Source organism: Monomorium pharaonis, chromosome 10, assembly GCF_013373865.1.
Source record: "Monomorium pharaonis isolate MP-MQ-018 chromosome 10, ASM1337386v2, whole genome shotgun sequence".
Lineage (NCBI taxonomy): Eukaryota > Metazoa > Arthropoda > Insecta > Hymenoptera > Formicidae > Monomorium > Monomorium pharaonis.
The window spans coordinates 12144805-12172233 of record NC_050476.1 but is presented as its reverse complement, the minus strand read 5'-3'; the positions used below and the strand labels follow the sequence as shown (position 1 = coordinate 12172233).

Here is a 27429-nt window from a genome sequence, read left to right as displayed (position 1 = left end):
ATCATTGTAGGATCATGAACTTTTTTCCAAATTAAAGCCTGAAATCTCTACTTTAAGAAACTATTGTTCAATTTTAGGTATAATGCATCCCTACCACTGTAAACCCTTAAAATTTGAGGACATGTTTGACATATTGAAAATTGCAAAGTTTGGCGGATTGCACGGATTTCCTAGAATTTTTCTCGCGGTTTCCACTTGAAGGAAAATAAAGTTTGAACTTTTCCCTACAATTAAAAAAAAAAAGTTTCTGCAATTTTTTCCGCGAAGTTACGGCGTTTCAAAGATACCAGTGCATTTTTGACCTGCAGAAACTTTTTTTTTTTTTAATTGTAGGGAAAAGTTCAAATTTTATTTCTCTGCAAGTGGAAACCGCGAGAAAAATTCTAGGAAATCCGTGCAGTCCGCCAAACTTTGCAATTTTCAATATGTCAAACATGTCCTCAAATTTTAAAGGTTTACAGTGGTAGGGATGCATTATACCTAAAATTGAACAATAGTTTCTTAAAGTAGAGATTTCAGGCTTTAATTTGGAAAAAAGTTCATGATCCTACGATAATTTTTCGCTGAGTTATACTTTTCAAATTTTGCCAATTTTTGGCCGAAATTTAGTGATGCCATAATTTTTTTGAGTAGTGTATAATACATTTTTATATTTATATAATTCGAGATTATATTGTATATGTTGCACTTTTTAATGTGGATATTATTTTTGAATTGCACGGTGCAGTATTATACATACATAATTGTAGCAATACATCAATTTAAAACAAAGATGAATTATAAAAGACTCAATAGTGTAGCATTGCTAAATTTCTATAAATGTAATAATATAGTTACTAGTCACACAATTATTTTATAATACACATATAGTAATTTTACATATTCAATAATTCTACAGGCTAAAATCATACATATTGTGAAGAATGAACTTTTTGGTGAATTCTGGAACATATGATGTTAACAAACACATTTAGATCTGAATTAAAAATAAAAAAATTTTAATTCCGTAGACAACAAAATATAATCTGTTTCTAAATAGTAAATTTATTTTGTTTTCTTACAAATAATTCAGAAAAATTAATATTTTCTTGGCGTCGAAAATATATAACTCTTTAAAACACTTGCATAAATAAAGAACAAGGACAATTTCAGGTATCAAAATAACAAAAAAATTTCATATATTTGAAGTTTTTATTAGCATAATTTTTCATTATTAACATAAACTCCTTTGCCCTCTTTATGTTTGTTTTTTAATTGTGTAAAAAAAATTTAAATACTATAAAACCAATTCAAAGATATCTTCTAACAAAAAATGTTGGTAAATCAAATATATTTAATTATCTCTGCATTCTGTTTTAGAATTATATAACGCTTTGATGGCCATATACACTCTACTATAATTTTCAACAGATCCAATATAGCGATTCTTCTCAGTTGCAGAAATTTTCTTTTCAAAATTTGTCATATGTAATTGATTAACATGTACGTTTTTATGTTTCTCATCTTCGCATTGTACACCTTTGTCGATGATAAATGTAGTTTTTATACGATCTAATGCCTCCTCTAAAACAGAAATACAACTATTATTTTTATGAAAACCGATATAATTCATACGGCACTAATCTTGCAGCTACATTGCAGAACATTGCAATCTTGCACATTACAATACAATGTGTTTTAGAAATATAGATATATATAAATAGTAATATAATTTTAATAACGTTATAGCATTTTAAATGCGTTATAAAAAAAACTATTTAAATTTTATTTATATAGAGTATAGAGGAAAGATAGTTGGACTAGATGTAGAATTATGGAATTCGCGATAACTCGTATACTTTGTGTTGACTTTGAGTTTCCAAGGCTAACCGTTCAAATTAATTTTTTACATACTGTTTAAACGTTATAACGTAGCCACTAGTTATTAGTGTTTGTTTTATTGTCATGCTGTATTTTCGTATTGGAAGTAGCCAAAAGTTTTATAAATATTCTTTACTTTAGACAGACTTTTTGAGAAATAAGTCGGGTATTAATTTTTCATCTTGAAGAGCTTAAATATTCCTCTGAAATAACGTAATTGAGTTTGATGTTTGAAATGACAAACGTAGTGCATACAAAATGTACGTATGCATACATTTGACATGTACAGTTATATTGCCTACTTATGAATTACTTGCGATTGTCGCGGCTAAGTTTTATAATCTCTTCGCGTATAATATTTTTTACAATATTTTTACGATACTTAATATTGTTTGTTATAATTTTATAGTATTTCTACAATACGCAAAGTTGTAAGACTCAAAGAACTTTTACATATATTTTTAATTCTTTTGTGTAATTCTATACACAAAATATTGATACTTTTGTGGTACCAATGTGCAAGATACGTGTGTAATGTGTAATTCATGATATTCAAAAAATACCGTACTTATTTGCTAAAATACCCTAAAATGCAATGCAAATTTCAAACTTGTGTGCAATCAACAAAAAACATCGACATGTATTTTTTTTAATTGCTTACAAAAGAATGAACTTTAAGAATTTAAATTAATATTAACAAGATTTTAACGAGAAACTTATGAAAAATGAAAACAAACTTTTATTTTTTTAAATTCAAAAAAACATGTTTGGTTTTTATGCAATACAAAAGGTTCGCACTTAAAAAATCAACTTTCGTCTAGAGATTCTCAAAGTAAAGTCTTTGCCCTTTAATTTAAAAAAAAGTACATGTAATTTGGATGACTTTTCACAAAGTTGCATCACTTTGAAGATTGCCTAAAAATTCGGGTCAAAATTTTTGTCTCGTTTTTTGCGCCAGTGTAACGCACGCACGCACGCACGCACGCACGCACGCACGCACGCACGCACGCACGCACGCACACACACACACAACGCTCGTAAAAAGGTAGAAGGGATCGAGATAAACATAAAAGTTCAATATTGTCTTGGATTAACAAGTAAGTCTTGGATTAGGTCTACCAATAATCGAGGTATTAATTTTTCAAATTATGCGAATGAGAGCGCGCCGAGGGAAGAGCTCGATCCGTTCGAACCATAACACAGAAAAAAAAATCTATCGTGAATGTATGAGCTTTCATTAATTTACTGTTCACAATTACGATAGAAATTAATTAGATTATTTGCAGATTTCATACGTTAATATCTCGATTATTGGTGGACCTAACCCAAGACAATATTGGAATTTTGTGTTCATCTCTTCTACCCTTTTACAAATTTCCCCACCTTCTTACGAGTTGACCCACATATTTTTTGACACCCTGTGTGTGTGTGTGTGTGTGTGTGTGTGTGTGTGTGTGTGTGTGTGTGAGTCTGTGTGTGTGTGTGTGGGGGGGGGGGGTGGCTGGGTCAGTGGGTGAGATTGTGTGTGCGTGCGTGCGTGCGTGCGTGCGTGCGTGCGTGTGTGTGTGTGTACACACATCCGAAGAACTGCTCCTTATAACATAATAAGTAGAACTCTATGAATAACAAACTTGTACCAATAAGAATTGTCACATAAATATTTACTGAGTTATTTAAATAAAATAAAATAGTATATAAATAATGGTATAGTTTAACCCCTTCATCTTTTCTATATTACAACATTACACATTACAGCAATGATTTTATGTATTGCATTGAAATGTTTCATCAATGTTTCTGCAATTTTTCTATGTTAAATACACAGGATTTAATATTTACGTTCATTTTCATGAAGTACCAAATCGTCAAAAAGAGCAATGTTTCGTATAAATAAATGAAATGAATCTTCAATGTCAGACGATCGAATAACGAAATCAGGATCACAAATCGCGAGATGGCACAAAAATCTTATGCCCTGTCTCAATACTTTGTATTGAGTTTTTTTGATATCACACCAAAAATTATGATCTAACTTTTCCGAATATGTCTGTGCCAGATGCTTCTCCACATTTTGCTTACTATGTTTCATCTGGCATGCATTAATTCTTTTCAAAATGTAACATCTTTTAGAAGCATAAAATAAATCTTGCAACTCAGCATTATTGATTATTTCCAAATTTTTTTCGGAACATTTTTTTAACATGTTAATTATAAATCGTAATAATTTAGTATAACAATTACAGGATTCCAAACTTTCGTTTCTTAATAAATTATTTCTCTGTAAGACATGCCATACTGGTGATATCAATGCATATGTCATGTTTATTATAGTGACAAAATCTGGACAAAAATGCTCCATTTGTGCCATAAGAATTTGTAAAACACAAGCATCTGAAACACAGAAATTCATAAACACTAATTTTAAAAAATAAAATATATTGAAAAAACGGGAGGGCACCAATTGTTTACAAATTAATTGACAATAAATCTTTTGCGCACAAAATTTTTTGTCTACAAATAAATTGCCTACAAGCTCGTTTGCCTATAAATAAAATAGTAAGAGACGATGTACATTTGCACACAAGCTCCATTGCACACCATATTATTGCTGGTATTTATTTTCATTAGGAGACACATCTTTGATGACCTTGAGCTTGATATGTTGTACAAGTAAGGATACTGACCAACTTTTCTTTATAAATTAATCGGTGGAAAGTCGAAAAATCATGTGGAACATCAAATTTCATTTAAATATATTTTAGAAACTAACTATACGAGACCGCCGATTAATTTATAAGAAAAAGGTAAATAATTATTTATAAAAATAGTTAATTTATAAGAAAGACGTAAAAGTAAAAATGTCATATTTTAGCCTTAACAAATTAAATAGCTTTATCAAGATACACAAGGATACTCTTCCGAAATCATCCATAAAAAACGTAGTTTATAAGTTATCTTGTAAGGATTGCGAAGCGAATTATGTAAGACAAACCTTTGAAAAGAGACAGTTACAAACACGCATCAAAGAACATCGAAACCATATCAGGAGAAACACTTCCACACAATCGGTCATAACGACGCATAGAATAACATACAATCACGATTTTGATTCGGAAAATGTGAACATTCTTGACAGGGAACAACACTTATATAAACGACTAATATCGGAGATGGCACACATTAAACTACAGAAAAACAGTCTGAATGTACAAACTGATACGAAATTTTTGTAAGAAGCATACATTTCTGTTCTACATAAATTGCAATAATTTAAAAAAAAAAGAGTGGAAGCATCAGTTCTGAAGTAAAAAAGTACAGACTATAAGAGTTATGATTGGTAGAAAATTTAAATAGAAAAGAAGGTTATAGCCGGCTTGATTTAGGAACACAATAGATTGTAAATGAATGTTTCGAGAATGACTTACCATTATACGTTTGAAAGACATCTGAACAACAGTAATCTTATTTCGCTCACACACACGTTCAAATTTAAGTAACGGAATCTGTACACTTGTTCATTTGGTGAGTTATTTACATAATAACTTAAAGGATAATTTTAGCAATGTAAAATATTATAATAATTATAGACAGTCATCAAATAAGGAAGTCCACCAGTATTGTCACATGGACATTGTACGTGAACATATAGAAGCTACACACATGTAAACTCTGATACACGCTGAGGATGACTCAAAGGAGAGCCGAAACGTACGGAATAAAGATTAGTGTAAATAATAACTACACCTTACTGAAGAATTTTAATCATTGCACGCAACGAGTTTCTCATAGCCATCGGATCCTATACATTGTGAATTTGACGAGAAACGAGAATTTGCAAAGGTTTTATTATAAGAAAAAGTTGATTAGTTTTCTCACCAGCAATAATCATGTGTGCAATAAAACTTATGCGCAAATGTACATCGTCTCTCAATTTTTATTTATGCACAAAAGAGCTTGTAGATAATCGATCTTGTAGATAATCGATCAATAGTACCATGTGTGCAATAGAGCTTGTGTGCAAAAATTCGGGTGTGCGAACGTCATCTCTTTTTTATTCTTGCGCAAAAAAGCTTATAGGCAATTGATTTGTAAACAATTGATTTGTAGGCAAAAAGTTTTGTGCGCAAAAGATTTGCTGGCAAACAGTTTATTAGTAATCAATTTGTAGGCAATTGGGGTCCTCTGGAGAAAAAAAATTTTCAGCAAGATTGAATAACTTAATGTTATTTTTAACTAAATTAAGTTAATAATTTATAAAATTAAATGAAAATAAAAGCATGAACTAAAAGTTAAGCAGTGAAGTAAATTGCCTATATGGTCTGCATCAGATTTTAATGATAAATATTATTTTTCAGCTGAAAATATTAAATAAAAAAATTATATTTATCACTAAGATCTGATGCAAACCGTATAGACAATTTAGTTCTTTAATATGTTTAAAACATTTATTGGTCAAAGAATTGATTTACTCAAAAATTAAGGTTGCACAAGTTAAAAATGTAAAATTAAATAAACTTACGTTAAATTAAAAACTTTGAAAAATATGTTATATATATTAAATAAAATATCGCATTTTTACAAAATAAATTACTATACATAACAAAATAACTACAATATGGATCGTCAAATTATTTTATTTTATTTGTATTATAAATGTATAAAGAAAAATTTTTTTAATGGAAATGTATTTCTTTATTTACTTTTTTTTCATTCAATAAGTAAATATTTAAAGAAAGTTAAAACAAAATTTTGTTTTTTTAAATAACTAATTTAAATTAAAAATTAATTCATATAACTTTAATTGAGTTAATAGAGTTCCACGGATCAAATTAAAGATATAAATTAAATTAAAGGTTGTTAGCTTTTTAATTTTATTATTTAATTTTTAACTTTTTAACTAGCTACTACACTCTAATTTTCAAATTATTTCAAAATGGCATAATGTACCTGGTGTAAAATGTAAAACTCCTTTCCATCTTTTTATCGTCATTAGTTCTATTAAAATAAAGTTATAATTAGTATCTAAAAAAAGACAAACCTGTTTGTTAAATGTATTCGATATACTTACGCGAACTTGTACACAGTTTTGATACAAATATATTGCATTTACTGAAAACCATTACAAAATTTGCTAACGAAACGTAGCAAAGTGACAATGGTCTTGAAAATACGAGTTCTTTGAATATAAGACAAATATATTCTAATCTGAAAAAAAATCAAATTTATATAAAATTTATAGATATTAAAACAAACATGATAATATTGATGTACCCTTTGTCACAATAACCAACTTTCTGCTGCACATTACACAATAGTTTTATAATTGCATTTATAAGACCTGTAAACTGATGAGATCTCCTCTGCAAACAATATTTTAACTATTATTAAAAATTGTTACTTGACATAATTAACATGTTAAGAGGGTATTCCCGCTTTTAGTGTCAAAAAATAATAACTCAATTATCTGACACTTTTTAAGTTTAAGTTTAAACTTTAAAAGACAGAACAAATTAAAGGTAAGAGACTTGCAAGTTTTTATTAAAGTATAAAGTATTCACATTAATTATAACAATAATTTTGAGAAATATTGTTTGGTGAAAAACACATTTCCTTTAAACGTATTGTTGTAGCTACGACTACAACTACGAAATATCACTACAAATTTTAAAAATCTGTCAGTGTTTCGCAAGAAGTCCTGAGATATCTTTCGAAAAAATCGTCTAATGCTGAAACTGCAGACTTTGAAGCCTTGTGATTCACCCTCCTAATTCAATACAGATTCACAAAGATAATGAAATGGTAACTTCCGCAAATGCTTCCGAATGACAAAACACTCGGAAGTAACCTTCTTTAAGACGGTGCAAAAATGCAACACCTAGCAAAAGCAACCTCCTTTTAAAATTACAATAATGCGACATTTCGCAGAAATAACAAATGCGCATGGCCACTGACGCACACATTTGATGTGGCAATAATGCTACGCTTGCAGACCAGCGCCTATTAAAACCTTCCGCCAATAAAACCAGCGGAGACAACCAGAGAGAAACGAAATACGTGCAATTAACCCTAGAATGACTTATCAAAGTAATTTTGTTGCCCAACGCGAATTTGATTTTATCTCCTAATTTAATAGATGAAGGGATCGACTCGGGACACCGACCTTAATTTATTATAATTTAAAGTCTTAAGAATCAAGAAAGACTAGCTGGCATCAAAACGTTATTAACTTCCGAGCAGTATGAATATAAAGTAAAAATAGGGTACGCTTATACCCCAATCTAATGTTTGTGTATGTATTTGTTTGGATACCGGAGATTTTATAGTAAAAATTACTCGGTATGATAGTAGTCATCAAAAATAAGAAATTTCAGAAAATTATACCATAAATACTATAGTAATTTAATAAAAACATAAGTAAAAATTTTCATAATTCCTTACTCGGTCCGCGCTTACTATTTATCGTAGTAATTTTTACAATAAAATTTTCTCCGTGTACAAAACAGTTTTTCATGTTTATATCTCTTTAAAGGACAAACCGCGTCTTTGTTCCCCAATCTAAGATACTACAAAATCTGTGGTCGATGCCGACGCCGCAAGATCTATAGCTGATACCGATGCCGTTAGATCTGAGTCGATGTCAACGCCGCAAGATATGTCAGCCAATATTACAATTACTTTTACAAATAATCGCCGCTTAGACTCTACATGTTTACATTTCGTTCGGACGGGCACTCGCTGTAGAAAGATTGATACAACATTCCTGTGTGTGAAAACCATCGGATAATACAAAGTGGCAAGCGTCGCTTAAAGTCATAAAATATTTTAAAATTTTTAATTTAAAAACATATTCTATATTTAAAAAAGAAACATTTTTTACAATTTTATACCAAAATAAAAAATTTATTGTTTTTATTCATTTCTTATTTCTCTTCAACATATCGCTTTTTACAACTTTTATCCATCAAAATAGTTATACTATTTAAACATACCTAAAGTCCATTTTATCCCAATTCTAGATCTATTTTTTACCTTTCCAAAACTGTTCGGCTTTTGAAATCTGTTAAAAATTTACGAAAATACGATAAATTTTCAATAAGAATTTTGCGATTTTTTTTAACCTTATTTTGTTTAAATTAATGTTTCACGTGTTAGAAGATAATTAATATTATTGCAGATTACACCATCATCTTCGTCATAAAAAGATGAAGAAATTCATATAGCACAACATTAATTTTATTTGTTCCATGCAGCACGTTTTGGAACGAATGGGGTACATTCTTAACATAGTAAAACTTTTGAGATCGAAAAATATAAATATACCGTTCTAGGGTTAACATACTCGCCCGATGCTTCGCCTGTAACATGACCCGACCCAGAGTGATAATTGTAACGCGGCGTGATACCAACATAAATGTACGACTACAGAGAATAAAGTATTGAAGTGTGGAACAATTATGAAATCGTGTTAACCGCCATTCATTCACACTTAACCGGAAGTGAATGTTTTTTTTAAATAAATGCTATGTGTAATCGTTTGTATTTCGTATGAAGAGATTTGAAGTGCGATTAACAAGGTTTGAGTCATTCGTTTATTTGTAAATAATTAATTATTTTTTCATCCGACACTTAGCTGGAATATATTAATTGAACAAAATTATTATACGGAATTGTTTGAAGTTTGTATGAAAAGTATTTATGAAAAGTTATGAAGTTTGATTAAAAAGGTTTGTGATCCAAATACATTTTATTTAATTCGTGGAAGTTAGCCGAAATTTACCGACAATATGTAACAGTATGAGCATGCGCAGCAGTCACATCCTCATGCTTCTTGGTCACAAACGCATGCTCTGTCTAGCACAATCCATGCAAAAAATCCACACAAATTTCAAATGTTTATATATGTATAATACGTATTCTTACCAGCATCTCGTTTTACGGAGTTACAAACCTATGTGGTGCAGATAATGCTTCGCACATACGCGCACGCGCACGCACGCACGCACACACGGGGATGCAAGGGGGGCCTTTGACTCCCCTCCCGCACCCACCCCGTCCAAGTAGCTAACCCATGTGCATTACAATGTAAAGTTCATATGTATTTGCAGATTTCCAATACAGTGTACATGAGTTAGCGACTTGGACAGGGTAGGTGCGGGAGGGGGGCCAAAAGCCACCCCTTGCACCTTCGCGCGCGCGCGCGCGTGTGTGTGTGTGTGTGTGTGTATGCGCGTGCAAAGCATTTTCTGCACCACATAGGTTTGCGACTTTCCACACAAAACGAGATGCTCTAGATTCTCATTAAATACTTGCACATTTGAATTTCGCGCACTTTTTGCATACTTGTGCCTACGGAGCATGCGTCTACAGCTAAAGAGCATGCAAATGTGACTGCTGCGCATGCTCATGCTGTTATATATTGTCGGTAACTTTCGGATAATTTCCACGAATTAAATAAAATGCATTTGGATCACTCACAAACCTTTTTAATCAAACTTCATAACTTTTCATACAAACTTTAAACGATTCCGTATAATAACTTTGTTTAATTAATACATTCCGGCTAACAAGAGAACGGATAGAACTGTCCCTCACCAATTTTAATGAACTTTGGATATGTTGTAAAACATAGAAGAATAGACTCATATTTCTTTTTATGCGTATCTCGACGTTTAGGGGTTGAAACCACCCCTGGAATATGACGCATTTTTTCGTTTTTGACGAATATCTTTGAAAATATAAAGTTCATAAAAAAATGTTTTATACAAATTTCATGGCATTTTATACTCTTTACAATAGTACATTTAAATTTTTCAAAAATTTCAAACTTTTTAATTTAGCCCACCCTCACCCCTTTTTTGAACATTTTGAAAATTTGGTAAGGACAAAATTAAAGAGCATTAAAAGCCGAATCCATCCATATATAATAATATATAGATTCCATCATTTTCAATTATTGGCAAAACGAGATGATAATCTCGTGCTATAGCCGCCGCGCTAGAAGTTGCGTTATTTCTTTAAACGCGTCACATTCAATAACTGCCTCTCCTGCGTATTTTTATATTAGGACATAAAAACGGATTAATCTTAATTACATAATACCCAACGTATTACACGATATAAAGTATAAATGCATATATATAACAAAAGTAGCATATATATACGTATGTGCGTACGTACATTTTCATTGTTACAAATGCGAATATAGATTAATATAAAGCAAAATATTTTTGTAATATTTAAAACTGCAAATACAATATAACAAAATATATAATATCAAGAGAAAAGTATAAAATATGAACTGCAATAACTATTTGCATAATTATATTATTTACATTATATGCACATAGCACACTCTGATAATAAAGATAATATAATTATATAATTTAATGAATTTGAAATATTAATTAAAAAATATTATAAAGTAAAAATAAAAGAAAAAATAAAGGAAAAAAAAAGAAGGGATTGAAATAATTGTTACAAACATAATTTTATAGAAATTAAAATTTTTATTAGGCGGAAATAAAAGAATACCAATATTTATTGCATGGGTAAGGAAAACTGCTAAAATCTTACCAATGTTACTAATCTAAAAACCTATCTTTTTTAAAGAAATCAATACAGAATTTGTTTACAAATGTCTTATATTTATAGCACATATTCATTACAAAAATAATGTTCATGAAAAAAATGTGTTATACAAAGCAATTTTCTACACCAAAAACATGTTATAATGGCTAATTCGTTACAAAAATCGCATTTTCCTTCAGAATTTTTTTAAAACAAAAATCTACTAGTGTTTTAAATTCTATCGGTATAGCCCGCAAGTATTCATCGTATGCATTCTCTACGTATCCACTTTTAATCTACGCATATTTAAATATATTTTGAAACCTGAGCGACAAGAAATGATGGTGTGGTAATGACTGTAATTTCAAGATATTTCTATTATGAAGATCTAAAGCCAGATCTATTAACATAATAGTGTCAGAAAAGTATTTAATAAAATTCTTCCACAATCAAAATCCGTATGTCTAATGGCTGTATTTTTCCCATTGTACCGGCCGGAATAGTTAGAAAAACAATATCTGTTGCAGATTTTGGTTTAGTTTCTAAAACTATGTTAGGACAATGTCCACTCCACGAATCTAACAACAATACTAATGTTTCAGATATTTGGAAAAAATACTTGCAAACGCATTGCGTGTTTCTTGTACTCTCAGACTAAATGTTCCTGTAATTTCTTTTAATACTATGAAAAGAGGTGATAATAATCTATCATCAGCCGAAATAGTCGGTTAAATTGTATAGCTATGCGTGGCTGCTGATATAGACTGTACTACACATTTTACGTTTTTAAAACCTTTTGGAGCTGAAGTACGACTAGAATGAAATTCCAACTGAAATTCACTCTGATCCGAATTATAAATATTTTCCACACCAAATTGATTAATATATTTTACATTTGTAATAAATGTATTGCATTTAGTTTCTAAATCAGGTTTTGATAATAGAGACCTTTTGTAATAAACTGTTATTTTTTTAGACACAATATTGTTTTTTAAAATCTTTGTACTCATTTTTTTGAAGCTTTGAATCCTGCCACATTTTCTTCATTTTGTGCTCGAAAAGCCCATTGAGCGATGTCAATGTCATGATTGATAATTTTTCTTTCAAGTGCTTCATTAAAATAATCTAATGTGTATTTAGAAATTTTTTATTTTTCTGGCCTACTATCACCTTGGATGAAATAGTTTTTCCATCGTCGTAATTGTCGTATCAATGTAACTTTTCTAAATTTTTGCTTAACTCTTTGAAGCGATTTTAGTTTTGTCTTAACACTTTACCAGTATTCCACAGCTTGCCTCTTATAATCAGTTAATATTGTTTCTTCAACTGAATCACAAATAACTTCTTCTGGAAAATAAGTTTCTTCTTCATTCGCCTCTAATAAATCAACTTTTTTTGCTTTTGGGATTTTATACTCATCATAAAAATTTAAAGTTTTTTCCTCTTCTAATTGAAATTATTCTTCATTTTTTATTTCTAATAGCATACATTCGATTTTTACATTCACTCGTCTTTCCTGCAAAGTTATATATTCGGGATATTCGAATAATCCAAACCATTGAAAGTCATAGCGAGTAAAAATAACATATTATATGGATTAAATTGCAGCATTCTGAAATATTAAAATAAAACATATATCTCAATCTTTTATTATATATATATATAAAAAACAACACTTCATAATTAATAAAATTGTCTTTTTATGATAGTTATGTCGTCTCTAACTCTCTTAATAAAAAAAATAATAAGTTAAAATGAATTAAGCCATCAAAATCGAATAATAATTATGGAGATATTACAAACAGTACAGGAGATTAAAATAAATATTTTAAAATTTAAAATAAATAAAAAGTAATTTTGTAAACAAAATAGTTATGCTAACAGATAATTACAAAAAATTTGTTAAATCAATCACAACATCAATTACAACATTTATTATGAAAATTGCTCTAAAAAATAATTTTTTTAGAAACAAAATCGAAGAATAATATGAAAGGTGACAAAAAATGAATGATAATGACAGAATAGATAGATAGATAATTTATTGTGACAAAAAATGATGAATACGACAAGGTATGCATCAATAATGATAATGACAGAATAATCTTTATCCATACATATACTATATCAGATACATTTATATGGCAATTTAAAATTCTTGCTAATCTATTTGATCATATTCTGTTTATCCATATAACTACATAAGTGGCATTTATCATAGTATGTCATATATAGTAATTATGTTGCATACCTATTTTGACGTATTTTTATAATTTCAATATTATTAAAGTAAAAAAAACAAGAGAGTAAAAAGTAATAAATTAAAAGCAGATACTTACATGTTCACGAAAAAACAATACTTGTGACAATACACCATCCAATATACTTGTTCACATTAGCAACTACGAACTGAAAAGACAGCTTATCGTTTATATACGTTTATACGGATGTATATATGCAATACATTTTGCACACGACACGGGCAAATAAATTTAGCATCAGTGTTGATAGATGGATCGGTTGTTCTCGCGCAGGCGCGTCACGTAAGGCTTCAATAAATTATCCATTAATAATAGGAAGAAGATCTTTGGTCTCCATACAATTTTTTTCGCAAATTTATAAAAACGTTAACACATTTTATATATTAAACACGCACGCATATTTTCTCGTATTAAATAAAATAACTTATAAATATCGCATTTTATTTTACGAATACTGGTAAGATTTTTTGGCGGTTTTCTCTTAGCCTTGTGACAAATGTCGGTATTCTGTATGAGTTCCGCCAAATAAAATATTTTATTTCAATTTAAATATGTTTTATTCCATAAATTTACTTTTTTCGTTCAGATGATTTTTGTTATCAAATGCAAATTATTTTTAATTCTTTAATTTATGTTAAATATATATACACAAATATACATGCAAACGATATGCAAATATATGTGTGCGTGTTAAATATATAAAATGTGTTAACGTTTTTATATAAATTTGCAAAAAAATTGTATGGGGACCAAAGATCTCCTATTACTAATGTATGTTTTACTAAAGCCTCATGTGATGCGCCTGCGCGAGAACAACCAGTTCGTCTATCAACACTGATATTAAACTTATTCGCCTATGTCGTGTGCAAAATGTATATATACATCTATATAAATGTATTTTCAAACTCATTAAATTAAATTATATAAATTATATTATCTTTATTATCAGAGTGTGCTATGTGCATATAATGTAAATAATATAATTATGCAAATAGTTATTGCAGTTTATATTTTATACCTTTCTCTTGATATTATATAGTTTGTTATATTGTATTTGCAGTTTTAAATATTAAAAAGATATTTTGCCTTATATTAATCTATATTCGCATTTGTAACAATAAAAATGTACGCACATACGTATATATATGCTACTTTTGTTATATACATTCATTTATGCTTTATATCGTGTAAAACGTTGGGTATTATGTAATTAAGATTAATCCGTTTTTATGTCCTAACTAGCTTTTTCGCCCACACTTCGCGCGGGCTCAACACTTTTACTTCACACACACACACACATACATATATAAGTACCGCGTCTGTTTGTCCGCGGACCCTAAAACTCGCACGAAAATACAGGGTGTTTCTGAAATCCTTTTGCAACTGTCAAAATTTAGCTTTTTTCCGGGGATGGCTACTCAAAATTTTCAAAAACAGTGTTTCAAAAATAATAGGCCAAAATGTACGTATAAATGATTAAAATCTGTATGCCCGCGAATTACTCCGTCATTTGTGGCCCGATTCTAATGCAAAAGATCTTATTTTATTCCAAATACGAGGATTGCTGCTATGGGTTTGGTTTGTCGAAATACAGTTTTTCAAAAATTATCTATATATTGATTAGTAACGGATAAGCGTCGGCATAACCGCGAACAACATCCTCATTTGTAGCCCGAATCTCTTGCAAATGGTCTCACTTTATTCCAAATTTAACGAGTAAGGCTGCCATGAGATTGAATTTTCCTTATACAAGGTGTTTATTTAAGAACTTACATTTCTTAAAGTTACGCCAAACATTTATAAAACAACCTGTATGTGGAAATGAATAAATAAATAATCAATGTAAAAAGGTGTTATTTACATATACAGGATTTTTCAAAAATGTATATATGTAAGTTCAGTTGTCTGTATGTCTGTATGTCCGCAATAATTTTCGTCATTTAATATCCGAGTCTCATGCAATTGATCTCATTTTGTTTTAAATTTCTTCCAAATTAAAATTAAGGGTTTGTTTTTACATAAACAGGGTTTTTCCAAAATTTTCTTTATATAGATTAGTAACGGATATGCGTTTATCTGTATAACCGCGAATTACACCGTCATTTGTGACCCGAACCACTTGCAAATGGTCTCATTTTATTCCAAATTTTTTGAGGATGGCAGCCATGAGTTTGGATTTTTCATATACAGGAGGGTGTTTCATAAATAAATGGCGTAACTTTAAGAAATGTAGATCCTTAAATGAAACAACCTGTATATGGATACATTGAATCGGATTTTTATTATAGAGGAAGTTTTATAACATGATCTTCATTATGAAAAGTTTTGTAAAAACATGTATTGGATAAGATCACGCTTGAGTTCGGCACCTGATGTAAACGGCACCACAAATAACTGTGTATTATACGATACACAAATGGTCTCATTTTATTCAAAATAATCGAGAATGGTTTCCATGAGTTTGGATTTTCCATATACAGTGTTTCATAAATTATTTGCGTAACTTTAAGAAATGTAGGTCCTTAAATGAAACAACCTGTATATGGATCCATTGAATCGGATTTTTATTATAGAGGGGGTTACGTAACATGATCTTTATTATGAAAAGTTTAGTAAAAACATGTATAGAACAAGATCACACTTGAGTACGGCATGATGTACTGATATAAACGGCACGCACCACTAATGATTTTGTATTATACGTACGCATGTCTCTGTTAGTTTGTATTTCCGCGAACTACTCACACGGGCGTGTATTTTTGATCAAAAAATGTAAAATTTGAATACCAAAAGCAAATGGATGGACATAGAAATGATTAGGCTTACATTTCTATATATAGTATAAAAGATTCAAAAACAACTAATTGTGCATACATACACAAGCGCGACTTAATGGTGATTAGAATTGAAAATTTAAATCTTCAAAGGAAATTTATTCAATCGTATTCTGTGACAATTACTTGAAAAATAAAATAAGTTATAAATACGTGAATAAATGAAGAAAACAGTTTAAATATAAGATGATAATTTCATATATTGCATGTTATTTTGAAATAAATTAAAAATAAGGATTCAGAGGATTTAACTAGAATGATAGAGAGTAACTGATGTTAAAAAAAAAGAAAAACATTTCGACGATGTATAAAGCGGTATTTCAAAATACAAGTTGTTTCAAAAAAGAATTTTTTAACAAAGTTACTGCAATTATGTCATAAACACTTTGTATTTTATGCGTGTTTTAGAGTCCGTGGACAAACAGACGCAGTACTTGTATATGTGTGTACGTGAAGAGCTTTTGAGCCCGCGCAAAGTGCGGGCGAAAAAACTAGTATTATTATATATATAGATGGATTCGGCTTTTAATGTTGAAAATATTGAAAATGCTGAAAATGTTGAAAAAAATAGATGGGAATGAGGATTTTTTTATGTTCTACAACATATCCAAAGCTCATTAAAATCGGTGAGAGACAGTTCTGTCCGTTCTCTTGTAAGTGTCGGGTGAAAAAATAATTAATTACAAATAAACAAATAACTCACAAAACCTTGTTAATTGCACTTCAAATCTCTTCATACGGAATACAAACGATTACACATAGCAATTATTTAAAAAAACGTTCACTTCCGGTCAAGCGTGAGTGAATTTAACCGCCATCTATTTTTCTTTGGGTCCTAACCCTTAAGGCGAGATCAAATCCTAAATAACTATTGATTGTATCGAGAGGCACAACAATATTTTTCACGACATTTAAAGGAAACGTGTTTTCCATGGAGCAAGATTTTTCGAAATTGATTTTATGAAAATCAAGTTTTAATCTAAGTAACTCGAAATTTTTTGCAAATAGATTATTTATACTTTTTTTTGTTTAAACTACAAATAACACTGCCCAACACTATTTTTGTAACACGAATACGAGTACTCATTTTTGACGTATTTTTGCTTGCTGAACCTGCTGAACATGAATCCGTTGTCAAAATCTGGCTATCACGTCACAATTTTGAAAAAAATAGCGTCAAAGAACCAAAAAATAACGATTTCAATCGTTTTCAAGACGTTATAATACTGGCACTAAATTCTTTTAACAAATTTTGTTAATATTCTTTAAAAATATCAACTTTTGGCTTTAGAATGCACTTTAGTTCGTTTCCATGATTTTTCATTGCCGAGATATCTAAAGTTTTGTGCAGCACAAATGTGAAACATACATATACGCACACGTACGCACGCATACACGCACCCAACACTACACTACACATAAATACACATACATGCACATGAGATCAAATCACGTCGTTGATCTCGGGTAATGCCAAGTGCGGTTGTTTCTTTATAATTTTTCTGTCATATTATATTTTATCATTTCATATTATTTTTTAATTTATATAACTTATTATATTACATAAGTAAGAAAGCACTTACTTTCCACATAATGCAATATTAAGATAGAATAAGATGACTTGCACGTATTTTTCATGTATGAAAAAGCTGTAAATCAAATTATTATATTTTAAAACCGAAAAATTATATCGAAACAAACCAAAGTGCATTTTAAAACTAAAACTTGATATTTTTGAAGGATATTAACAAAATTTGTTTAAAAAATTTAGTGCTTTATTATAACGTCTTGAAATCATCAAAATCATTTTTGCTCTTTGATGTCATTTTTTTAAAAATTGTGACATGAAAGCTAAATTTTGACAACAAATTCGTGTTCAGCAGACAAAAATACGTCAAAAATAACTATTCGCATTCGTGTTATAAAAAGAAAATTTTGTTAGACAGTGTAATCAAATAAAAATTATAATTTTTCGATTTTTTTATACAAAAATATTTAAAAAATAAGAAAAATCAATTTTTTTCAAAAATTGTATCATTTTAATAAAATAAAAATAATAAAAATCTATTTTAATAAAAATCTATTTTTTAATTAATTGTAGAAAATTCAAAACTATATGTAAAAAAATTTTTAAATAATTTATTTTAAATAATTTCTATATTTTTTAAATCTTAGTAATAATGAGCTAAGTGATATTTTTTTCACACATCATACTTGTAATTAATTGCTAACAATCTTTTTTCTTTAATTTAAACTATTCAAATATTAAAGAATTAATGTACTAAGTTTAAAAAGGATAAAAGCGAAAATACCCTTTTAAAGAATAAAATAGTATATACCTACAACATGTTCTATTAAAGTGATGCATTCTAGGATAATCTGAAGCATTTCAAATTCTTGATTCTTTTTCGGCCATGTATTATAACTTGTCATTTGTTGCACATAATGATTATAACTTTCGTCACTGCGTGTCAGCAATTGTGACTTTCCTGCTAGATAATTACTTAAATATGACGATTCAATACTAATGTGTGAAAGTATACCGAGTAATCTTCTAGCTTCAATACCACGTTCGTCCTCATGCCATGAATCTGCTTCGCATTCAGACTTGGTGCATATACTATGATCTTTATAAACTGTAGAAAGTAAATATAAGTCGTTCATATCCCGAATATCGTCATTTTTCATAGCTTGAAAAATTCTTTCCAAAACTGTTATAATATTCAATATTAATTCTCTTGTTGCCAAGATTAGCTAAAACAAATAATAAATAAACACACATACATACATATACACACGCGCGCGTGGTGTTTGGCAACAGGTGAGAAAAAACTATTGTATTATATTGTATTAAATACTATTATACTTTCTAATCATTTTCTTCTTATTCAAACGAATAACGAAAGTTATTTTCAATATTTTATTCCTTATATGTAAAAATCAATAAAAATTAATTTATATTTATATAAAAATATTTTAGATGTCTCGTTTAGGTCCTTTTCAAGTAAAATACATCACAAAATAATTTAATTATTAACACGCTGGAAAGAACTGTAACTCCATAAGTCTATGTACTGCCCGCAAATTCATATTATTACACTGAAACGGACAATTACCAAAAAAGGAGATCTTGAGAAAGAAATTAACCAAGAAAGAGAAATAAAAAAAACAAAAATTAAATAAACAAATAAAATAAAATGAAAAAATAAATTAATCTCACAGACTTACTCACATCATGTAAAAAAGTGTTGCATCAAAAAATTAAAAATTAAACATAATGAGTGAAATATTTTAACAGTTAAGCAGCACAAGTGACACTGAGAATAAAATAAAAGAACAACAACAATAAAGGTAAACAGTGCAAAAACAATTAAACTACTTTGATGACCCTGTCACAAATCAAAGGGACCCCCCTCCCCCACCAACCATGAATTTTGGTTTCCAGCCAAATTGTCTGAAATTTTAGTATGTTGTACTGTTTGACCTTCAGATGAAGTCTTAACGGCACCTAGGTCTAAAAAGCAATAATTTTTTAGTTATACAGCTCGGAAGTCTTGTATTAGCCATTGTTGCATGATCTCATTATGATGGGACTGTCCCGATTGCGCACATGAGCGATTGGACACAGTAGTATTTCCCGATTGGACACAGTCCTGATTGGACACAGACTCGGTTGGACACAGACCCGATTGGACACGGATCCGATTGCATACGGACCCGATTGCGCACCGACCCGTTTGCACACGGACCCGATTGCGCACCGACCCAATTGCACACAACCCGTTTGCACACGGACCTGATTGGACACGGACTCAATTGGACACAGTCTCGATTGCATACGGACCCGATTGCACACGGATCCGATTGCACATGATATGATTCTGCATTGCAGATAGTACATGGGTTAGCGACTTGGACGGGGTGAGTGCGGGGGAGCAAACCCCCTAGCACCCCCCCTCCCCCCCGTGTGTGTGTGTGTGTGTGTGTGTGTGTGTGCACAAAGCATTTTCTGCACCACATGGGTTTGCGACTATAAAATATGTATAAGAAAGAAAAATACTTATAATAAATATTTTGTACGTATTTTTATGTTTGAATTTGCCAGATATAAAAAAATTATGATAAATATTTATAAAAATTTTAAAAATAAATATTTATGCTATTATAATCCAAAAATATAAAAAATATTTTGAGTTTATATACCATAAATATTTTTCAGTACATTTTAAAAATGTTTTATATATTGTTAATAATTGTTGTATTATTTCTAAATAATTTATGAAAAATGACTATATAACTTTAAAAAAATATTTTATTTTAATAAATTCGTAAAATATTTATGAAAATTTATGCTAAATTTTCTGTGCTATCTAGGTTGTTTTTGCATTATTCTGCAATGCGGAATCGTATCGTGTGCAATCGGATCCGTGTGCAAATGGGTCGGTGCGCAATCGGGTCGGTGTGCAATCGAGTCCGTGTGCAATCGGGTCCGTGTGCAGACGGATCGATGCGCAATCGGGTCCGTGTGCAAACGGGTTGGTACGCAATCGGGTCCGTGTGCAATCGGGTTCGTGTCCAATCGGGTCTGTGACCAATCCAGTCTGTGTCCAATCGGGTCTGCGTCCAATCGAGTCCGTGTCCAAACAGGACTGTGTCCAATCGGGAAATACTACTGTGTCCAATCGCTTAATCGGGCGTAATCGGGCCTCACTCCATTATGATACAGCCATAACCCAAATAACTTATCCCTCAAATCTATTTTTCTCCCAGGAAAGTTTAAGAATGACTGTATCTTGACTCACAATGAGACCATGCAACAATGGCTAATACGAGACTTCCAAGCTCTACAACACAAAAACTATTTTCAGACCTAGGTCTCATTGAGACATTTGATCGGGATACCATATGGTTGGTATTTATTAGAAAAACAGATAAAATAATTAAAATGGTGGTCAATGGAAAAGTGAAAAGGTGAACTTTAAAAATCTATGGTCAAATTTTTTATTCTGTTCTAAAACTATATTTATTTGGTGTAGTATAAAAAGCTAATATTTTCTGATATTTTTGGATGTCACCAAAATAAGGCGTAACGTGAAATACTCACATTTTTTGATACGAATAAATAATTAGAAATGTTTTAATAATTTATTATTATCAATTTTCATTAATTACAAAACAGAAGTAATAATAATGTTTTAAATAAATTGCTATAACATTAAATAATACGTTTTATAGGTGATAAAGGATAATTTACAACACAAGGCACATGACTGACATGACAAACACATAGTTAGTAGACGATATTCAACGGACAAAGCAGATTCCTAGACCAAAAACAAAGAACTGAAATCATATTTACAAAAACGCGCAATGTTGTTATTACTTCATTTGATATATGCGTATATAAATATGTACGAGCAAAATATAAAAATTTAATAATTTATGTAATAACATATTTGTATTATAAGTACATAAAAAATATTTTAATTATGCGTCTGTAAAATTATTTAGAAATACTTAGATGTTATTAAATATTTTAAAAGTATTTATAATATTATGTTATAATGTTTAATAACACACATACCTCATGTTTTTAGAATATTTTTGTAATATTAGAATAGTAATATTATTAAGTAATGTTTTAAAAATATTTATCAAACAATATAACATAATATTTTTTAACATTTATCAAATGTTTTTTAATAACATTTAAAAAACATTTAATAAATGCTTAAAAAATATTTTAACATAATTAGAACAGCAATATTTGTAAGTAATATTTTTAAAATATTTATGAAACATTAACTTACAATGTTTAAAAAATTTATCTAAAATTAACATTTTCAAAACATTGATCAATGTTTCTTGCTTACTGGGTTGATAAAATTTAGATGCAATAATCTAGAAGAAGCAAATAAATATTGGTTGAATAAGGTTATTTGGAAACGCGTATTTTGTAAAAATAGAAAAGATTGTTTAAAACATATGTAGAGAAATGTTTTGAGATTGAAACTCCCAGTAACCAGAAAACGTTGATCAACGTTTTTGAAGCGTTAATTTTACAGAAATTTTCTTAACATTATAACTTAAATATTATCAATGGTGAAGAAATCCTTAAAATCTCAAACTAAACAATGAATAAAAGCCAGTAGCATTTTGGCGCGAAAATTAGTACGCAGTGTATATACTTAATTCTTGAATTTATTCATTAGAATAGACATTTCGGCTATGGGTTTTAGCCGTATGCGATCCTTTAATAAAAATGTTGGTACATACATATTAAGATCTTCGTATAAGTCCTGTGGCAAGAACCATTGGGCTATAGCTCCAACAAATTGAAAGAGTCTATTGAAAGTTGTGAACTAAGTTTCACCTATTATTTAAATTATAATGCACAAGTTACATTCCCTTTTAAACCATAAAAATAGCAAAATAATTAATCTTACCACAGGAAAGCTGAAAAATCGTGTGTTGTTTAAAATAAAAACAGTTATCAATGCTGTCATCGTAATGAGTCAAGTTTAGTAAGCAACTTAGCAGTTATTAAAATAATCAACCATTCCATTTTACAAATAATATACACATGGTCACGTTAACTACTCGTAGAAAATCTTTTAGTTGATTTTGCCGTTTTTTTAACAAAAAACAAACGGAGATCAGCTAATAACTTTAAGAGATTATACTACTGTAAAATTTCCAAAAAATCGAAAATTTTTTTTGCTTAAATAATGCCCTAATGTCTTAAAAACAAATTTCAATTGGTTTTATAGCTTAAAAAATTTTTATGTTTTTATGAACGTACAGTCGCAGCGCTGTTCTGATCGTATCTCAGCACAGTCGCGCACACTTAGATCTTTGAATATATCATAAGTAACAAGTAACTTACTTTCAAATAATGAGCTTGCCCAAGTAATTGTAGATAGCATTAGTAATTGTTTAAAAAAAGAATAAAAGCTTCAATGCTACAGTTTGGAATATACACCCAAGAATTTTTCAACCGGCAAGTCAACACTTGACATAGCTACTGATATTGCAGTTTGTGTGTTTAATAATAGTTTATGCAGCATTATAAAAATTATGGAACTGCTCGGTATCATTATTGGACAAAATTGCTACAATTATTGTGTAGAAGTTAACGAGATGCGCGTACAGTAGGCACGCCCGCTCACGGACGCCGCAAAAAAGGCTCGCGCTCGTCCTCTACATCGTCTCGCAAAAAGAGGAGGAAGATATCGCCGTAGAAAGACAATTATATGGTCCTAGCATCGCGGACTAAAAGTAAAAAAATTGAAACCTAAAAATGTTTATGTATAAAAGGTAAAAAATCGGTTTTGAAACTTTAAACGCGTTTTTCTCAAAACTATTTTTTTAATTGGCTTGCAGTATAACTTTTACAATTTTGGTTCAATTTACTTGAAATTTTAATAGTAGCTTTAAAACAACATTCCGCGAGGTACCACGTACGGATTTTTCGATTAGTTAAAAACTTTTTGTTATAAACCGCTTTTTTACGTTAATTTTTATCTAAAAACACTATTTTGACTTTAAATGTTTGCTATTGTTTCAAAAAACAATTTTTTTTTAATTCCCTACGTGATTCACTAAGTAATTTATTATAATGTAGATTAAAAAAATTTTTTTTGTTTATAGGTCAACGATTAAAGTCGCTAGCCTGCAAGCCACAAAGCCCCTTTAAAAAAGTTTTCTTGTAATAATTCTTCCGCCGCCATTTTTTAATAAAATATTACAAAAATTTTTTTAAGTTTAGTATGTATATTAAAAAGTACATGCACTCGTTTAATATAAAACATTTTCTGACATTAAAAAAAATTAAATATATACAAATATAAAATGATACTTTTTGTCGCCAGCGGTATATAGAAATAAATTAATAAAATTTTTTCAATCGACTGACTGGCAATTCATTTATTAATAACACTACGTTTCGACCATTAATTTTGGTTCTCTTCAGGTGTCGACTCGTCTCACCGACTTGTTACGTAGTTGACGTGATTTATCATGGTTCTGCGTAAGATATAAGTTCTATGATATTTAATACACACTATGCGTAATTGTAATTTACATATTGTTCATAATATCACTACGTTTGCTCGACATAGGATGCATCACAGTCTTTACAATTAATTCTCTAAACCACATTTTTTGTGTTGAAATAGGTAGATTTTGTGAGCTTTGATGTATTTATTAAGTCTATTAGCACTTAAAAAAAGTCAATTTTCCATTTGTATTTTTGAAAATTTCTCTAAACTTTTCGGAAATATTTTTAACATATGGGACTGTGAACCATTTGGTTTTTTTAACACAAAATGATTCTTGTTGGTCCTAAAATTTCGCTTGTTTTAAAGCAAATGGATAATTGTTGTCCTGTAAGATTTTGATAATTCCACATTTTTCTGGTTAAACTGATGAAATTATAACTTAATGTTTCATATATATTTTTAAAATGTTACTTAATAATATTGCTGTCATAATATTACTAAAATATTTAAAAAACATTTATTAGATGTTACTTAAATGTTATTAAACGTTATGACATAGCGTTTAATAAACATTAAAAAAATATTATTGAATAATTGCGACGTAGCTTTTCTTCGGGAACCGCCAGGTCCGAAGGGGCTACGACCAATTAATCGGTAACGCCTATAAAGGTTAATTGGTAACACTTTCTCAACGAAATCGGTAGCTTACGAAAACGGTACCTCCAAAAGGGAACTTGAAAATGCTCTCCCAACGATATCGTGGGAGTGTAACTCGCGAAAACAGTATCTCCACAATATCGCTTGAAAATGCTCTCTCAACGGTATCGGTAACTCGCGAAAAACGATATCTTCGAAATATTATATTTTTGGGCGCCAAGCGCAGATCTCCGCGCCATACAATAATTTACAATAATTCGGTAGCCAAAGAGAAAGCATTACGAATGCCGATAGCTCTTTACCCGAAGCGGTAGAGGGGCGTGGTACTTAAATAAGAGGGAAGTGTGGCGATTTCGGATCGAGGCAGGTCGCAAAATAAAATCGGTACACAATTTTTAATAAATTTTAAATGAATAACACTAATAAAATATATTTTTCAAATAACTAACGAGTTCGGTAACAAGCGGAAATAATTGACATTACTCAAGTTAGCGGAACACGATAAATTCAGATTGACGCGATTGAAACGGAAACAAAAATCTACGAACAGAGAAAATGCGGAAACATCAGAAAATCTATTATACGAGGCGGGAGGCCGATAAGACTCTCCGCTCGACCAAGTACAATAATTTACGGAAACAGTATTCGCGATAACAATAAACTCTACTATTAACTAAAGAGGACTGTCGGTGCCGGCTTTGTTCAAGAGGGATGTACTTAAGTAATCAATATTCGAGGTCGGTCGGTCCAATCTCTCGTGCGGCAACGAGACTTTACTCTTTATTTCAAATTTCTCAAACACAAAAGCAACAACAGCAATGGTAGCGGATTCCGAAGTACCGGTAACACGAAAAAAACAGTATTCTTTATCCGGATCCGCACGAGAGTCGACCGCCTTAACCGAATCTTACGCAATTCCTGGAGGGCTGCCAAGTGATGGCCTTACAACAGAATTACTGGTCCACCGAGATGAATTACCAGGGCAGGTCCTCGTCAATACACAAAGCACGGCTCGCCGAACAGTGAGAAACTGTTCGGCGAGCCCGGTCCCACGCCGGCCGGCTTGAGCCCCCGCGCAGGCGCGTGCGCACTTCGATTCCCAATAGATAAATCCGTCCGCCTCGCAGGATTCTCGATCCATCGCAGCGCCGCTTCATCCCTCAGAATTTTCCGGAATCAGAGCGTGTCGATTTTCGAATGCGAGATCTCTCGTGCTCCGCCGCTTCGGCTGGTCCGGCTGGCCGATTTTGGTGGCGGGCGGTTGGCAGTGATATAGGCGCTCCCCCGGTCTACAGCCGGTGGCGTGCCCTCGGCGTTATTCACCTCGAGGATCGTCTTTCGGTAACACTGTATCCTTGCGAGGTCGGTATCTTTGTAGTTCAGGTACGGCAACTCGCAGCGGGGCCCGACGCACGGCTCCGCTGGAAAACTCCCTGCGAGGTGTCCCGTCCACTGTCAGTAGCCTCCTTCGATGGCTGCTCCTTTTCCGTCTTCAATACAATTTTGGGATTGAGCACTCACTCGGCGCCTTGTCTTTAATAAAACTTAACAAAATAATATGAAAAGACGGTAACGCAAAAGTTAAAAAGTACAATAAGGTTGCTTCCCCCTCGGCTCGGCAAGGAGTAGCCCCAGACCGATCCCCTCGGTCGGACTTACGCCCTTGTGACGAGCGCGGTCGGACGCGCCACATCACATAATATCGCTGTCTTAATATTATTAAAATACTAGATTTTTCGCCGGCGCTTTGCGCGGTCTCCCACGTTCCTTTTTTTGTGAGGGCAAGGGGAAACGCGTTTACTTACACTCGGCTGAAATATCGTTCTGCCAGGTAGTGTGAGACGTGGGACTTCCTTGGCCCTTCGCTTCTACGCTGGTGCCGATATACCCATCAGAATAAACAATTTTTTAAATAAGTACCACAATTTTGCAATGTTTAATTCAATAAATTTTAAAATTAATTTTCCAAAAATATTTACAAAATTTTTAAAATTTAATTTACAAATCTTATACATTAAAGTAAGAATGTAAGTGTCTGTATGACAGCAAACTACATAGTCATTTCTAAGCCTATCCACATGCAACAGGACAACATATTTTAAAAAATTTACGAATGTGGACAAAAAATACTCGCGTGAAAATGCAGGGTGTTTCAGAAATAATGGCCGTAACTTTTGTGAAAAATAGGTCCTTTTTTTTAAACAACCTGTACATCAAAAATACAAGTCCATGGCAGACATCCCTGAAAAA

General features: G+C 30.9%; 1 protein-coding gene and 2 long non-coding RNA genes across 4 annotated transcripts in view; 2 read left to right on the top strand and 1 right to left on the bottom strand.

The window, feature by feature from the left end:
- Window positions 1–1172: 1172 nt before the first annotated feature.
- LOC105833730 overlaps window positions 1173–27429 on the bottom strand; it is a 36777-nt gene continuing 10520 nt past the window's right edge. For both annotated transcript variants that reach the window (XM_036292933.1, XM_036292932.1), the window contains exons 8-13: window positions 18866–19276; window positions 7132–7220; window positions 6929–7065; window positions 6808–6855; window positions 3700–4251; window positions 1173–1563 (exon numbers count right to left, since the gene is read on the bottom strand). In XM_036292933.1, the coding sequence (XP_036148826.1) occupies window positions 1334–1563; window positions 3700–4251; window positions 6808–6855; window positions 6929–7065; window positions 7132–7220; window positions 18866–19276 (1467 nt within the window). In that variant the 3' untranslated portion in view covers window positions 1173–1333. The remainder of the gene's footprint in view (window positions 1564–3699; window positions 4252–6807; window positions 6856–6928; window positions 7066–7131; window positions 7221–18865; window positions 19277–27429) is intronic.
- Window positions 4854–6374, top strand: LOC114254242. Its single transcript, XR_003625602.2, has 2 exons — window positions 4854–5382; window positions 5448–6374. It is a non-coding gene; the product is annotated as an uncharacterized LOC114254242 (long non-coding RNA).
- LOC118647661 lies at window positions 7227–9305 on the top strand. The gene is made up of 2 exons (XR_004964828.1): window positions 7227–8149; window positions 8390–9305. It is a non-coding gene; the product is annotated as an uncharacterized LOC118647661 (long non-coding RNA).